Consider the following 16,379-nt stretch of genomic DNA (forward strand, 5'->3'; position numbering starts at 1 on the left):
GGGAGTTGTGGGTAGAGATTCCCAGACAAAGAGGACTTGAGCGCGCGCCCTCTGCGGCGCGAAAAGTTGCGCAGGCGCCTTAAGGGACGCGCGCAGGCACGCCCGGGGCGCTGCGGCGGCGTCTCCTCCGCCGCCCTACGTGGGGCTGCTGCCGTGAGGCCTGGGGCGGCTTCCCGCGGGTTGTCGCTACGTCCGGGTCAGAGCCGCCCACCCTGAAACCCTCCCCTGAGCTTCCCCTTGCCCCCACACACCCTAAACCCGCGTGCAGGGCCCGCCGCCATGGATCCCGAACCTCCTGAACCCTCGGCCGGGCCTGGTGCGCAGGCTGCTGGCGCCAGAGGCGACTCAGGTACTGAGGCCCGGGCTGGGGGCGCTCAGCTGCAGGGCCCTGCATGGAGCCATTTCGGGAGTGAACCCGGGCGGAGGTGCCCTGCTGGAGTCTTAGGACAGAGTCTGGTTTTCCTGGCTGGGTGTCGTCGTCGTCGTGCCCCCCCCCCCCCCCAATCCTGCGTCCGGTCCGGTGTTGCAGGATCCTGGCTGTTCGGAGCGCCGTTTTAAGCACCTGCATGCATTGATGAGCCCCCAAACCCCAAATGGTGGGCACACTTACTACCCCTTTCCTAGGTGAGGGGCCCCTGCACCTCCCGCCTGGTGGCCAGGGTTCCCGTCGCCCGGAGACTGGCTGCTGAGACCCCAGCGTTAGGTCACCGTCGGCGGTGGCGGGTTTTGCAGACGCACCCAGCCCCTGGGGTGAGCTCTGCCGTGCGGCCTCGCTGAGCGCCTCCCCCAGGGAGAGGGTTAGGTGAGGCTACAGAGGAGGAACCCGAGGCCCAGAGAGGGCAGGTAACCTGCTCGTGTTATCCAGCTAAGCAACAGGAGAGCCAAGGTCCACATCCAGGCCGCCCGATTCCGGACCCTGCCCTCTGACATCCATGCTCCACTGCCGCCGTCACACTGCTCTCAGGGTAGCCGGGGACCGAGCAGATACACAGGAAAGAAACGGAGTGACCTTAGGGTGTGTTTCTCAGTCTTCCCTCATTGTTATCGCCCCACAGGCGCCTTAAAAAGATTTTCCTGCCGAAACCGGTTTGGCTCAGTGGATAAAGCGTCGGTCTGCGGACTGAAAGGTCCTAGGTTCGATTCCGATCAGGGGCATGTACCTTGGTTGCGGGTACATCCTCGGTAGAGGGTGTGCAAGAGGCAGCTGGTCGATGTTACTCTCTCATCGACGTTTCTAGCTCTCTATCTCTCTCCCTAATTCTCTGTAAAAAATCAATAAAATATATTTAAAAAAACAAATAAACAAAAAACTGGGAAAGAGCCCTAACCGGTTTTGCTCAGTGGATAGAGCGTCGGTTTGCGGACTGAAGGGTCCCAGGTTTGATTCTGGTCAAGGGCATGTACATTGATTTCGGGCACATTTCCAGTGGGGAGTGTGCAGGAGGCAGCTGATGCATGTTTCATCAATGTTTCTAATGCTCTATCCTTCTCCCTTCTTTATAAAAACAAAAATAAACAAAAACATTTTTATTTATTTTTATTTTTTTAAGTTTTTAGTCACTTTTATTTTTTTTAAAATATATTTTATTGATTTTTTTACAGAGAGGAAGGGAGAGAGATAGAGTTAGAAACATCGATGAGAGTCATCGATCAGCTGTCTCCTGCACGCCCCCTACTGGGGATGTGCCCGAAACCAAGGTACATGCCCTTGACCGGAATCGAACCCGGGACCTTTCAGTCCGCAGGCCGAGGCTCTATCCACTGAGCCAAACCGGTTTCGGCAACAAAAACATTTTTAAAAAAACACACACAAAACTGGGAAATATTATCTGAGGAAGGCCAGATGAGGAGGGCGTGGATAGCAAAGCCAAATCACTGGACTATAGATAGTAAGAAAAACGCCCATAGATTTTTAAAAATATATATTTTATTGATTTTTTTCAGAGAAAGGGAGAGGGGGAGAGAGCTAAAAACATCAATGAGAGAGAAACCAGTTTCAGCTCTTTCCCAGTTTTATTGTATATTCTACTATTCCCTACGGCCCACATTTCATGAATTATATCCATACACTTTCTTCCTTTTCCAGCTCATGGAGGGACACACGGGGACCATATTCCCCCAAAGAAGTGAAAATTTTCGGTAGAGGAAGGAGAGGGCAGGAAAATCTTAGATATTGAGAAGGTTTCTGGCCCTCCAAAAGGCCGCAGTACGCAGGCTGCTTCCTGCACACCTCTTACCAGGGATGTGCCCACAACCAATGTACATGCCCTTGACCGGAATCGAACCTGGGACCCTTCATTCCGAAAGCTGACGCTCTATCCACTGAGCCAAACCGGTTTCAGCCCATAGGCGTTTCTGAGCAGGGTAGTGATTACAAATTGAGGAATAAGATGGAGACAAGGGCATTAATAGGTTGTCTCAGTAGTTTAGGCTGCGGGTAAGTGGGTTCTGTACTAACAGTGGTGGCAGTGGGAAAGGGAAGGAGAGGATTGAAGTGAGGGTCTCCCTCCAACTCTCCTACAAAATGCCAGGAGTGCGGATAAGCGATGTGAACTGGGTGGGGCCTCTAGAGAGCCTAGGCGGCCCTTCCTTAGCTCCAGCTGATGGCCTTGCTTGAGTGGTCTCTAAAGAAATATGACCAAGAGGTTCAAGAAATCAAAAATTGTATATTTACCTATTTTAAGTGTTGACTTCTAACTTCAGTTTTTTAAAAAAGTGTTTCCTTTTAAAATATATATTTTTATTGATTTCAGAAAGGAAGAGAGAGAGAGAGATAGAAACATCAATGATGAGAGAATCATTCATTGACTGCCTCCTGCACGCCCCCTACTGGGGACCGAGCCACAATCTGGGCATCCTTCAGTCCACAGGCCGACACTCTATCCACTGAGCCAAACTGGCTAGTGCTAATTTCAGTCGTTTGTGGTAAACACCTATGGTCCGTTTATTTATTTATTTTAATATATTTTTATTGATTTCAGAGAGAAAGGAAGAGGGGGAGAGAGAAATAGAAACCTCCATGATGAAAGAGAAAATCATGGATCGGCTGCCTCCTGCAAGTCCCCCATTGGGGATTGAGCCCACAACCTGGGCATGTGCCCTTGACCAGAATAGAACCTGGGACCTTTCAGTTCCCAGGCTGATGCTCTATCCACTGAGCTAACCAGCTAGGGCAGTGGTCGGCAAACGGTGGCTTGCGAGCCCCATGCGGTTTGCCGCTCTGTTGCCTAATGAGTTTGCCGACCACTGTCTTAGGGGAAAACGCTTAAAAAACAATTTAATAATGTACTAATGTCTTTAACCTGAAGTCAAAACTTCTGGGTAAGGGTAATAATGCCTTACAGCAGTGGTCAGCAAACTCATCAATCAACAGAGCGGCAAACCGCAGCTCGAAAGCAGCAGTTTGCCGACCACTGAGCTAAGGCAAACGTCCATTTTTTAAAGCATATTCTGTGAGCCAATCAAAATATGCCTGTGAGCCAAAGGTGGTTAGACTGAGTTTGCAGCCTCTTGTGTAGTGACAGAATCCACCAGGAGGGGGGAATGGGAAGGGGGCTGTCAGACATGGGATGCTCTTTCTGTAAGCCATAAAGCGGGTGAAGGGGATAAGTGATCTTGGCAGTTGGGGATTATGGGTGACTTTCATTTAACACTTATTCTACTAGGATGGGTTGAGCACCTACTAAGCCAAGAGGTACAACAGGAAATAAAGCAGGCGGTACCTTTATGCACCTTTGGAGTTCATATTCTGGGTGACAGACACAGGGAAACAAACAAGTGAATAACATGCCAAGCCCGGTCTGTGTGGCTCCGTAGTTGAGCACGGACCCAGGAATCAGGTCATAGTTCGATTCCAGGTTAGGACACATGCCTGGGTTTCCCACTCAGTCCCCAGGAGGGGGCACGCAGGAGGCAGCTGATCAGAGTCTCATCATTGGTGTTTTTATCTCCCTCTCTCTCAAATGAATAAAAGCACATTTAAAAAAAATTACAACAGCCAACATGACAATAGTGTAAATGAATCAAAACCATATATATATATATATATATATATATATACACACACACACACATATATATATTCATATATACATGTATATATATATATTTTTTTGTCAGATCAGCAAAAATATATTTTTGGGTGTGCCTCAGGATTTTAGTGCGCCATAAGATGAAAACGGTTGAAAATCGCTGTCTTGGATGATGCAAGCTGCTTTCAGGCCTTTTTTCTCGGCGTCCTGTGCCCCCTCCTGGCAGTAGGAAGCATTGCCAGGATTCAGAGAGAAGCAGGGAAATGCAAATGCGCAGTGCTCTGCTGGGATTAATTCAGTGGAATTAAGCTTCATGAGAGCACGGACTCATTTCTTCCTACCTCCCAGCTCATAGAACAGTGCCTAGAACATGGTAGGTACCCAGTATTTTGTGCGTGAATGTTTTTCATTGCTAGTGGACATGGCAACTTAAATTTTTTCCCTAGTAGCTTGCTACTAGTGTTCAGAAAAGAATTATTTTTGTATCTTGTCTTGTGTCTAGTATTTTATTGAACTCTTTATCCTAATAATTTGTCTATAGATTCAGTTTTATTTTTCTGTATAGGATTTTATTTGCTGAAAGTAGATAAAAACGTTTAAGTCTCAATATTTCCCCCCAGATCAGGTGTAAGTTATCGGTAAAAGTGTTTTTGTAAATTTCTGACATTATTTTAAGGAAATTTACTATATGGTAACTCTGTCCTAATGCTGCTTGCTAATTTGAGGGTAAAAAGGGATTCCCCTTCCAAACTTGGTGGTAAAATCCGCTTTTCTTAAGTTTCTGAGTTTTAAGTCAGCACCTTAATAGTACAAATTTTTGTTTTGGGTTTACCTACTCTTTTCATGGAAGAATGGTAGTTAGAATCTAGATTTCTGTTATTTCATAATGTCTTCCAAAATATCTGCATTTCCGTATATATTTTGTACCTTCTCTGTTTAGTGTAATGAATAAGAAGAAACTTTCTTAAATAACAATTCCATATTTGAGTGCATTGGACCAAGGGTCTAGAGAAGAATCTGCTGTTATGACCTGTTTGCTACCATCCACTAAGATCTGTTTTCAGTTCAGAATACTTCTGACACCAAATGTCTGGGTTTTCCACACCAAGTAGTTCTCCACTCCTGTGCCAACACCAACTGGATATCCTGCAATTTATTCAGTGCTGAAACTAACACTAGGGTTTGTACAGACCCCAGAGGTTAAGGCCTCGGTCTTACATACTATTCCTGACTTCAGACACCAATCTCAAGTAATCCGTTCCCAGGTTACATTTCTGAGTTGGCTACAAATCAGGGTTCCCACCCCCTCCTCAGGTTCAAATTTGCAGTAACAGCTCATAGAACTCAGGGTAACCCTTTACTTCCTATTACCAGTTTATTATGCTATATTAGAGGCCTGGTGCGCGACATTTGTGCACTGGAGGGCGGCAAGGAGGTCCCCTCAGCCCTGCCTGCGCCCTTTAGCAGTCTGGGAGTCCTTGGAGGATGTCTGACAGATGGCTTAGGTCCACTCCCTGTCCCCCTGAGAGCGCACTGGCCACCAGGGGGCAGCTCCTGTGTTGAGCACCTGCCCCCTGGTGGTCAGTGTGCATCATAGTGACCTGTCATTCTGTTTGGCCAATTTGCATATTACCCTTTTATTATTTAGGATAATAAAAGCATAGCATGCATATTGTCCCATCTACAGGGATTCTTCTAGGAGTTCAGGCAGGGGGCGGGCCAGCTGGGGGAAGGGAGGGAGGACTTGGCTAGTGGCAGTGGTGACAGCAGGTGACTGGGGGAAGGGAGGGAGTGCCCTGCCGGCAGCTGGCAGCCACTAGGGGCCCTACCAGTGCACTGGGCCTCTAGTTAAGGATAACATAAATGAACAGCCAGAAACGAGGTTCAGGAAGAGGGCTGGGAGAGTCCCAAGCACAGGAGCTCAGGGTGTGTTATCTTCCTGGCATTGGCTGTGTTCACCAACTGGAAGCTCTCCAAGCCCCGTGTGCCAGGCTTTAAGGAGGTGCCACTGCGCAGACACGTCCGTGGCCGCTGGTGATTAGCTCCGTCTTCAGCCTCTCCCCTCTCTGAGGTCAGAGGGCGGGGCCGAAAGTTGTAACCTACTGATCACTGGTGATTCCTCCTTAACATACAAAATGACACTCTTACTACCCTAGACTCCAAGGGTCTGAGAAGCCCTCGTGTCTGGGAGGACTAAGACCAAATGTTAGAACAAAAGACAGCCTATCCCCTCTGTTGTTCAGGAAGTTCAAGGGGTTAGCAGCTCTCGTGCCCGGAAACAAGGATGAAGCCCAACTTAGGATGGTTTGCCTTGTGACTTTCTGCTTTAAATGGCGTGAAAGCAGTAAGAATTCGGGAGAAGGGCTAGGCTAGGCTGTGATAATGTTGTGGGGTCGAACCCTGGAGTCAAAAATAAGACCACCGGAGGCTGCTGATTGATTAAAAAAAGGCAAGGGTTTATTGAACTGGCCAGGATGGCCGCGAGAGCACCACACGCAGGTGGCCACACTCAGGACAGCGCCGTTCCAGGTGGAGGCAGTCCTTTTAAAGGTCCAAACCACAAGAATTTTCCTTTGTTCTAAATTCTAAAATCCTGCTGGACGTTGTAATGTGGATCTATCTTGCGATAGCAGATAGTACAGAAGCAGAGCTGAGGCAAGGTTATCTGCAGTTTCAACTCCTGGAGCTACTGAGTCAGTGGGACTCAGTCTCCTGTGGTCCTGGTCCACAGGCACAGGGAAACTGCCTCAGCCTCCAGGTCTCAATCTATTGTTTAAGCAAGTCGGCGAGCGCCGAAGCCAGAATAACAGGGTTAAAATTCAAACAGCAGTTTTTACCTAAGTATGGTTGCTACCATAGTTCATGTTAGGTGTATCAAATACATTTTCCACCTATAATATTTTCGGTGGTGGGGGTGGGGGTGGTTATGTTGGACCATCTCACGGAGAGCTTCTGACCTGAGCTTTCATGCTGGGGAGAAAGGTCTGGGCAGGGCAGGGCCCCTGTTGGCGTTAGCTGCAAGCTCAGGCACCGTGGACGTCTTATCACTGAACACCAGACTGAACTCAACCTCTGCCCACTGGCTGCCTCCCTGTAGGAGTTAGTTCCGGCCTCACCGGGCTTGGGGTGGGCTCGGGGTGAAGAAGAGGATGGCAGAGGGTGAGCCTTTCACACCTTCGGCTCCCCTTCTTGTCTGTTGCTGCTTCAGACCTTGGTTTCTGCTCTCTTCCAAACATACAGCCGTCTTGGCTCCCAGCCCACGGGAGGAGGGGAAAGAACCTCCTTCAGCTCCTCTGAAAATGGCCCCGCTGGCACTGCCCAGGAACAGGCGGTCCGAGGGTGTCGGCCCCTCATGGGGCTGCTGCCCAGCAGTCCCTGCTGTGCTCGCTCACCCGTAGTTCAGGGATCTGCCTGCGGGGAGTTGGTGGTCTGCAAGGCCTCTGAGCAGAGCTGCCGTGGGCTTCCAGAGGGAAGGGTCAGGGTGCGAGGTTGGGACTCTGGGAGGACTCTGGGGGGACCTGGGCGGTGGGGAAGGGGCTGACCATGGCACCTTCTGGTCTGTTGTAGGGAATTCCTAGATGCCTCTAACTGAGGCCTCGCCCCGGAATGTCTGCTACAGCCCCGAGGTTGCCATCAGTCTTGTGCATGTCCAATGCCCAGCTGCCCGGCTGCCCAGCGCCAGGCCCTGGGGGGGAGGGGAAGACAGTGCCAGCGCTCTCCTGTCCAGCAGTCATCACAGAACCTCCTGAGAAGACAGGCCAGAGCCAGTTCAGTGAAGTTAATAAAGCGGAGTACTGCAGCTGCCTCCCGAGTGCACTGAACGAGTCAGGACGAGTCTGGCAGGAGTGGGCTAGCCCTGCGGGGCGGTCTACGCCGAGGCCTGGGCGCAGAGGGCGCAGGGCCTCCCGCCGGCGGGGAGGCGAGGCGGGCGGCGGCTGAGTCCTGCGCGGGGCAAATGGGTCCCATGGTGTCGGGTAGTCGCTAGCCTTCGTGTGGGCTCTGAGGAGGGTCCTCGGCGCCGCACCCTGTGCCCTGCGGGAACCGGACGGGGGCCACAGGCTGCCCACCTGCAGGAGGCTTCGTGCTAGGGCTGGAGGGACCCTTGGGGAGCTGACCACGCGGCGGTCGGAGGCCAGTTCCCGGCATACTGCCCCGCCGGCCAGCGACCCGGAGGGCGCACCGGGCGGTTCCCCTTTAAGGGGAGGCGGGCCGGGGCGGGGCCCCGCGCCCCTCCCCGAGGTCGCCCCGCCCCCCGGACGAGGTCGGGCGCTCGGAGCGGTCGCCGGGGAGAGCGTTCCGGGTCCCGGAGGTCGGTCCCCGTGCACAGCCCCCAGCTGACCGCGGCGCGCGTCGTGTCGCCGGCCCCGCAGGCACCATGAGCCAGGACGCCGAGGTGGACATGAAGGAGGTGGAGCTGAACGAGCTGGAGCCCGAGAAGCAGCCGATGAACGCGGCCTCGGGGGCGGCCGTGTCCGCGGCCATGGCGGGCGGCGCCGAGAAGAACGGCCTGGTGAAGATCAAGGTGGCGGACGACGAGGCGGCGGCGGCGGCCAAGTTCACGGGCCTGTCCAAGGAGGAGCTGCTGAAGGTGGCGGGCAGCCCCGGCTGGGTGCGCGCGCGCTGGGCGCTGCTGCTGCTCTTCTGGCTCGGCTGGCTGGGCATGCTGGCGGGCGCCGTGCTCATCATCGTGCGGGCGCCGCGCTGCCGCGACCTGCCGGCGCAGGGCTGGTGGCAGAAGGGGGCGCTCTACCGCGTGCGGGACCCGCAGGCCTTCCAGGGCCCCGGCGCGGGCGGCCTCGACGGTGAGCGGGTGCCCCTCCGCCCCCCCCCCCCCCCCCAGCTCTCACCCTCACCCTGGCGCCCCGGGTTTGACTGGTGGGCGCTCGCACCCCCTTCCCTCTCGCTCCCCCATGGACTCGGACGGTTCATGGGCCGGAGCGCCCCCAGCCTTTCTTCAGAGAGTTTCCCCTTCCCCACTTCCACCTCTCCCGCTTTCACGTGGGACGCTGACTCAGCCTCTGGCCTCCCCTCCCCCGGAGCCACGAGGTTGCTGAAGCAACGTGCTTGGCCCTTTACATCAGCTGCTCCCCCTCCGCCCTGAGGCCTCGGACCGCCCCCTCTGACCTCCTCCCTCCTTCCCTCCCTCCCTTGCAGGCCTCAAGGGGCGCCTGGACTACCTGGGCTCCCTCAAGGTGAAGGGCATCGTGCTGGGCCCGATCCACAAAACCCAGAGAGACGACGTCGATGGGACCCACTTGGAACAGATCGACCCCACGTTTGGCTCCAAGGAAGACTTTGAGAGTCTCCTGCAGGCGGCCAAGAAAAAGAGTGGGTGCCTTTGTTAGGGTCCCCAGAGGACCTTGGAGTTGGCAAGGGCCTGCCTGGGGGGCAGGGTAGGGTTTTTGTGTGCCTCGCTCCTGCTGGCTCGGAGCTTGGCTCGCGGGCACCTAGGAGACCAGGCCTCGGCCTAAGCCGGGTTTGCCCAGCGGCTCAGGGACTCCCCCCACTTGCCTGCGCAGGCCGCTCCCTTCTGGGCTTCTGCGCCGAGGTTTTCAAAATGGGCTTTCAAGAAGGTGGTGGTTTTTAAAGTTGAAGAGAGGGGATCCTCTTGGAAAGAAAATCCAGATAAAACCTTGTCTGTCTTTAACAGGGTTCACTTTGGGGTGGGGAGCCCAGGACCCTATAGATCAGCCTTCTCAGTTAATACTGCTCATCTTCTGCCTTATGAGGGTTCAAGGGCCCTTCTTGCTGGTGTCTCTGTTTCAATGGACTGAGGTTTGCCAGGGTTCCAGTGTAAGCTTCTGGGGCAAGTAATGTGAACGGGCTGCTCTGCTGGGGCGTTTGTCGATCCCCTCCTTTCTCAACACCTGCTTCTCCCTCCATCTTCCCAGGCATCCGGGTCATTCTGGACCTCACCCCCAACTACCGGGGCCAGGACTCGTGGTTCCTCCCCGCTCAGACGGACACGGTGGCCACCAAGATAACGGTGAGTGCGCCGGCGCCCAGACGGTGGGGGCCAGGTCCTTGGCTTGTGGGGTCCTCGCCCGGCAGCCCCTGTGGTACACCCGGCCCCCTCCCGCAGGGGCCCTGGCTCCCCCCACAGCGCACCCCCGATGTTGCTTGTTCCTTTTGGGCGCTCCTTTTTCCTGTTTCCTCTGGCGGTGACTGTGCCGGGAAGGGAGCCTCTCAGATGCTAATCTGGGTTTGACTTTTCTCCCTTTGGGGAGAGGAATGCTTCTCAGTGGGAGTCTGTTCGGACCGGCTTCCCAGTCCTTGTTTGATGTTTTCAAGTACAGCCCGGCCTGAAGTTCTAAGCTTGGGGATCTTCCTGTGTCTGAGGCTGTGCCAAGTGTTTTCGAGATGTGTTCTAATCCCCGGTGTACCCACGCGAGGTCCCTACCATTACCCCCAAACTGCAGGAGGACACCCAGGTTCAGAGGGTTCCATGTGCTGGGATTTGAGGTCCAAGTAACCTTATTCTTTTTAAATATATTTTATTAATTTTTTTATAGAGAGGAAGAGAGAGAGATAGTTAGAAACATCAATGAGAGAGAGTGTCATCGATCAGCTGCCTCTTGCACACCCCCTACTGGGGATATGCCCGCAACCAAGGTACATGCCCTTGACCGAAATCGAACCCGGGACCCTTCAGTCCCCAAGCCGATGCTCTATCCATTGAGCCAAACTGGTCCCGGCAAGTAACCTTATTCTTTAACCACTGCCCTGAAGGTGTAGCCCCAGCTTTTGTAGCCAGCTGGCGGAGGGAGGGTCTGTGACTGTCACCCAGGTTCCTGGTGCCTGCCTTAGGGGACACTGGCCAGTTCGGAGCGGGCAGCACGGAAATGGAGGCGGGCCCTCACTGGCTGGCAGCCCCGATTCTGGGGTAGGATCTGTCCCCCCAGCATTTCTGTAGGACCCTCGGTTTACAGCGCGCTGCCGGGCGGCCCTGTAAACCTCACTGACAGGGAAGTTCTTGGATGGTGACGAGATGAGATGGTAGCTCAGAGGAAAATGGAGACGCGAGGAGGGAGCGCACGGAGCAGGGAGAAAAAGGGGAAAGGGCCCTGGGAACGGGGTTTCCTGTTCTGTGCTCAGCGCCAGGGCTTCAGGCCTGGGCCTGTCCCACAGCTTCATGGAAACTGCCCGGGGGGCATGCTTTGCATTTCAGTCTTTCATCCTTTGGTGGCCCTGCCCAGCTCTGGCCTGGCCTGCAGCCCCGTGACTGCTCCTAGGCCTCAGGCAGGGGGAGGGAGCCACACATCTGTCTGGGGGTTTTGACTGGGTTTGAGCCCTGTCACTGCTGCGTGCTTCCTGAGCCTCGGGCATGCCTCCTGCTTCTTTGAGGCTATTTCCACATCTCTGAAACGGGTATGCCAGGACAGATAGGTGATACCTTAATCAACAAATAAATTTTTAAACATATATATTTTATTGATTTTTCACAGAGAGGAAGGGAGAGAGATAGATAGTTAGAAACATCAATGAGAGAATCATCGACCAGCTGCCTCCTGCACACCCCCTACTGGGGATGTGCCCACAACCAATGTATATGCCCTTGACCAGAATTGAACCTGGGACCTTTCAGTCCGCAGACCAATGCTCTATCCACTGAGCCAAACTGGTTTCGGCGCAATAAATAAATTAAATAAATAAATAAATAAATAAATAAATAAATAAATAAATAAAATGGGTATGCCAGCGCTCCACACGTGCTGAGTATTCAGTGAGGTTACGGTTATGAACACACTTTCTCTCTTGGGCCTCCTGTGTGGTTATCAGGTGCAGCCATGGCCTAGAGTAGGGAAATATCACTACGAGAAGCAGTGACGGGCTAGAAGGGGAGGGACCCAGGGCTAATGCCGTTAAGATGGAGGCGGGCCGAAACCGGTTTGGCTCAATGGATAGAGCGTCGGCTTGGGGACTGAAGGGTCCCGGGTTCGATTCCAGTCAAGGGCATGACCTTGGTTGCGGGCATATCCCCAGTGGGGGTGTGCAAGAGGCAGCTGATGACTCTCTCTCATCGATGTTTCTAACTCTGTATCTCTCTCTCCCTTCCTCTCTGTACAAAATCAATAAAATATATTAAATAAATAAATATAAAAAAGATGGAGGTGGGAACACCTGCAGGTGGCTGCCCGGGTCACCAGGAAGCGCCTGGCAGGCAGGCTTCGCGGGGGCGGGCGTTTGTGGGCCTCCGCAGCAGAGTGTCACTCTGTCCTCTGTCGTCTCTCCCCCGCCCCACAGGATGCTCTGAGTTTCTGGCTGCATGCTGGCGTGGATGGGTTCCAGGTTCGGGACGTGGAGAAGCTGAAGGTGAGTATCCTTCACTGAGAGATGCAGCCTCGGGGAGCAGGCGGGACTCACCAGGGCGGGGAGAAGTCACCTCCGCTTTTCGCCTTCTAGAATGCGCCTCTGTTGTTGGCCGACTGGCAGAACATCACCAAGACCTTCAGTGAAGATAGGTGAGTGCCAGACCCCTATCCCCAACTCAGCTCCAGCAGGGGCGCCCCCAGTTGAGTGCTAGGCCCTGGGAAGGGGGAGTGGTTCCTGGTTCAAATATCTTCCTCCCTCCCTCCCTTCCTTCCCTCCCTCCCAGCCTTGACCTCTGCTTTGCTCTCTGCAGGCTCTTGATTGCAGGAACAGGGTCCTCCAACCTGAGCGAGATCGTGAGCCTGCTCGAACCGGCCAAGGACCTGCTGCTGACCAGCTCGTACCTGGCGGCCCCGCCTTTCACCGGGGAGCACGTGAAAACGCTGGTCGCCCAGTACCTGGATGCCACGCGCGGGCATTTGACCAATGACAGCCGCTGGAGCAGCTGGAGTGTGAGTGCGGGGGAGGGCCAGGGCGCCTTTCGGGGGAAGGGGTGCCGCGAGGCGGGCGGGGGGCTTCGGGCTCACCGGTGCGCCGTTCTCCAGCTGTCCCAGGAGGGCCTCCTCACTTCCTTCGTGCCGGCCCCGCTGCTCCGACTCTACCAGCTGCTGCTCTTCACGCTGCCGGGCACCCCGGTGTTCAGCTACGGGGACGAGATCGGCCTGAAGGCAGCGGCCCTGCCCGGACAGGTATGGGCGCCGCCTTCTGGGCGCGCGGCGGGGGGGGGGTGTGTGTGTGTGTGGGGGGGGGCGGGGGGCTGTGTTTACCCGCCAGGATAGTCATAGATGCCGCGGACAGGCCTGACTCCAGGGGAGCTGCGCTTGGTTCCTAGTCGGTCACCTGGCCCGTAGCCATGTGGCTGCGGCAGGCGGTGTCACATCTCCACGTCCGGGCCGTCTGCTCTGTGAGGCCCCCTCTCTCGTAGGGCGGTTCAGATAGAGTGACGGCTGTTTTAAAATGCAGTGTCGTACGGGTCGTGTTCAGTATGTTAGCCATCACTCTCTCACTCATTCAGTCCTTGGACAGTGAGCGGGCGCTCTGCTGGGCCCTCCTGGTTTAGCGGGGGAGCCAGGTGAGTGAGAGAAGGGATGGGGTCAGACCGGAAGGCACACGCTTAGCTCCAGCCACAGGCGTGGAGTCTGACACCTGCGCTGGGATCTCATCCGTTCCCCACGTTGTGCGGGGCGATCCCTGTGCTCCGTGCCCGGAGCACAGAAGGGCTGAGGCCTCCGCAGGAGTGGCCACAGGGAACCCGGAGACGGCTGAGCAGAGGCGGGAGTGAGGAAGCTGGCTCGAGGCTGTTTGGGGGAGTCCCCTGGCCGAGGGGCAGGGCAGGGACTTGAGGTGGGAGCCGGCCTTGCTGCCCCCCAGCAGGAGTGCGGTGTGAGGGCGGGAGGGCCTTCCGGGCCTGGGGGGGGGGAAGGAGGAGGAGAGGGGGAGCAGGCCAACCTTCCCCACGTCCCGCTTCCCCCCCTTCCAGCCTGAGCAGGCCCCGGTCATGCTGTGGGATGAGTCCAGCTCCCTCAACACCTCGGGACCTGCGAGCGCCAACATGACGGTGAAGGTACGGGGTTTGGGGGGCAGGGCCTGCCAGCAGCCGGGCGGTGGCTTGTGGGAGTCTGAGGCAGCGGAGGTCTTCATCCCTTCCGGCTCTGTCTGTCCCCATGGCTGCAGGGCCAGAGCGGAGACACGGGCTCCCTGCTGAGCCTGTTCCGGCAGCTGAGCGACCTCCGGGGCAAGGAGCGCTCCCTGCTGCACGGCGACTTCCACGCGCTGCCCTCGGCGCCCGGCCTCTTCGCCTACGTGCGCCACTGGGACCAGAACGACCGCTACCTGGTGGTGCTCAACTTCGGGGACACCCAGCCCGCCCGCCTGGCGGCCTCCAGCAGCCTGCCCGCCAGCGCCAGCCTGCCCGCCAGCGCCAGCCTGCTGCTCAGCACCCGGCCTGGCCGGGAGGAGGGCGCCGCTCTGGAGCTGGAGCACCTGAAGTTGGAGCCCCACGAGGGGCTGCTGCTCAAATTCCCCTACGTGGCCTGATGCGCGGCCTGGCCCTCCTCCCCTCCCTTCCCCTCTTCTGTCCTCCCCCTCCCCTCTCCTTCCCTCCCCAGGCCCTTTGGGTTCTGGTTCCTCTCCTGTTTTTTTTACTGTCACAGATTACAGATGAACCCCAATAGGGTGTTTTCTGGCTTCAAATAAAAGTTACCCCTGCCTAGTGAGGTCTGTCTTCCCTCCACCTTCTGTTACCCCCCAGCTCCCCACCGTGATCAGGGTCTGAGAGTGTCATATATATACATGGGTCTGAGAGTTTCATACGTCTGCCAGCCCAGGCAGGAAGGGCCTGCCAGTCGGTGCAGGGAGGTGTCGGCTGGGGCTAGCACCCAGGCCTCCTGCCCCACTGGGCATGCTCTCCTGAGGTCTCGGTCTTGCTGACTCGCCCTCAGCAATGAGTCTGCAGCTGAGTGGGGTCAGCTTTCCTGTTTTTTGCAGACGTAGCCTTTCCAGGGATGGAGTGGGCGTGGGGCGGCCTGTTGTCCAAGAGCTGCTTCCAAAGGGCACACGAGGCCACTGGCTCAGGAGGCCTTGACTGCACACTCAGCACGTGCCAGGACGTGTTCTGGGTCCTGGGGTACAGGAGGGAACAAAGTTCAAAAGTCCCCATCGCCTTGGGGTGTACATCCTGGCGAGGCAGAATAAATGGCCCTGGCTGGTGTTGCTCAGTGGATAGAGCATCAACCTGCAGACTGGTCCCAGGTTCGATTCTGGTCAAGGGCACATGTCTGGGTTGTGGACTCAATCCCTAGTTGGGGTGGGTTGGGGGGGCATGCAGGAGGCAGCCGATCAGTGATTCTCATCATTGATGTTTATCTCTCTGAAATCATAAAAATATACTTAAAAAAAAAAAAGTAAGATGAATAAACTAGCCGAAACCGGTTTGGCTCAGTGGATAGAGCGTCGGCCTGCGGACTGAAGGGTCCCGGGTTCGATTCTGGGCAAGGGCATGCACCTTGGTTGCGGGCACATCCCCGATAAGGGGGTGTGCAAGAGGCAGCTGATCGATGATTCTCTCTCATCGTTGTTTCTAACTATCCCTCTCCCTCTCTCTAAATCAATAAAATATATTAAAAAAAAAAAAAAAAAAGATGAGTAAACTAGAGTATGGTGATAGTTGTCAAAGAAGGAAGAGTAAAGAAGAGGGTGTTTGGGGTGGGAGCTAGGGAGGCCTTGCCGAGGGAGGGCCTGAAACACCTGGGCAGGTGTTGGGAGGAGCGAGCCTGGCACGGAGGAGGGAGGAGGGCTGGTTGACCAGGGCGGTCACTCGGCAGCTGCAGCGTTGGGCAAAGGGCACCGTGAGGGCATGCTCCCCCAGACTGCCCTCCCTCAGATACCTGCTGCCAGCCTGTGACCCTCCTTGTGGGAAGGACACACGGAACTCGGAAGCACCGAGATTTTATAGCGAGAGGGCGCCTGTTCGCACTCACCCGAGGGCGGGGTGCCAGCTCTCAGGGCAGAATCCAGCCGTGAAGCTCCTCCCGGGGAGTCCGTACCCCAGTCCTGGCACGTAGCACTGGCCGAGCAGGGCGCCCCAGCCTTGGCCTCCAGGGTGTTCTTGGGGCTCACACACTGCCTGCTCTCACGGCTGACCTTCAGCCCCAGCCCCTCCCAGGAGTCCAGGCTAAAGCCTTCAGTCCTCCTGAGATAGTGTGTCCCACAGCCTCCTCATAAGTCACAGGGCCAGGCGGTCTGAAGTCTCCACGGTCAGGGCACTCTGCCTGGAGATCCCGCCCAGAGCAGAGGGCAAAGGCTGACCTCCAGGCTGGATGCGCTTTTTTTTTTTTTATTCAGTGTCTTTATTGATTTTTGAGAGAGGAAGGGAGAGGGAGAAAGAGAAACGTGGATGAGAGAGAATATCAATTGATTGCCTCCTGCATGCCCACCCCCCTACTGGGATCGAATTTGCACCGCAGGCCCTGACCAGAA

The 16,379-nt window shown here is 55.6% G+C and overlaps 1 protein-coding gene across 1 annotated transcript; it reads left to right on the forward strand.

The window, feature by feature from the left end:
* The first annotated feature begins 55 nt into the window (after window positions 1-55).
* On the forward strand, window positions 56-14,617 carry SLC3A2 (solute carrier family 3 member 2). Its single transcript, XM_084894796.1, has 10 exons — window positions 56-349; window positions 8,402-8,833; window positions 9,186-9,359; window positions 9,923-10,017; window positions 12,276-12,344; window positions 12,435-12,493; window positions 12,655-12,853; window positions 12,947-13,090; window positions 13,882-13,965; window positions 14,076-14,617. Exons 1-10 carry the CDS (start codon window positions 280-282, stop codon window positions 14,436-14,438), a joined length of 1,689 nt encoding a protein of 562 aa, XP_084750922.1. The 5' UTR covers window positions 56-279; the 3' UTR covers window positions 14,439-14,617.
* Window positions 14,618-16,379: the final 1,762 nt, after the last annotated feature.

Source organism: Pipistrellus hanaki (assembly GCF_964339955.1).
Source record: "Pipistrellus hanaki genome assembly, chromosome: 9".
NCBI lineage: Eukaryota > Metazoa > Chordata > Mammalia > Chiroptera > Vespertilionidae > Pipistrellus > Pipistrellus hanaki.

Bases quoted from the DNA above. Each gene is read 5' to 3' on its own strand.
- SLC3A2 (XM_084894796.1), top strand. From the start codon at position 280: ATGGATCCCGAACCTCCTGAACCCTCGGCCGGGCCTGGTGCGCAGGCT. The intron at 9,360-9,922 runs GTGGGTGCCTTT...CCATCTTCCCAG, and splicing joins GCAGGCGGCCAAGAAAAAGA to GCATCCGGGTCATTCTGGAC. The intron at 13,091-13,881 runs GTATGGGCGCCG...CCCCCCTTCCAG, and splicing joins CAGCGGCCCTGCCCGGACAG to CCTGAGCAGGCCCCGGTCAT.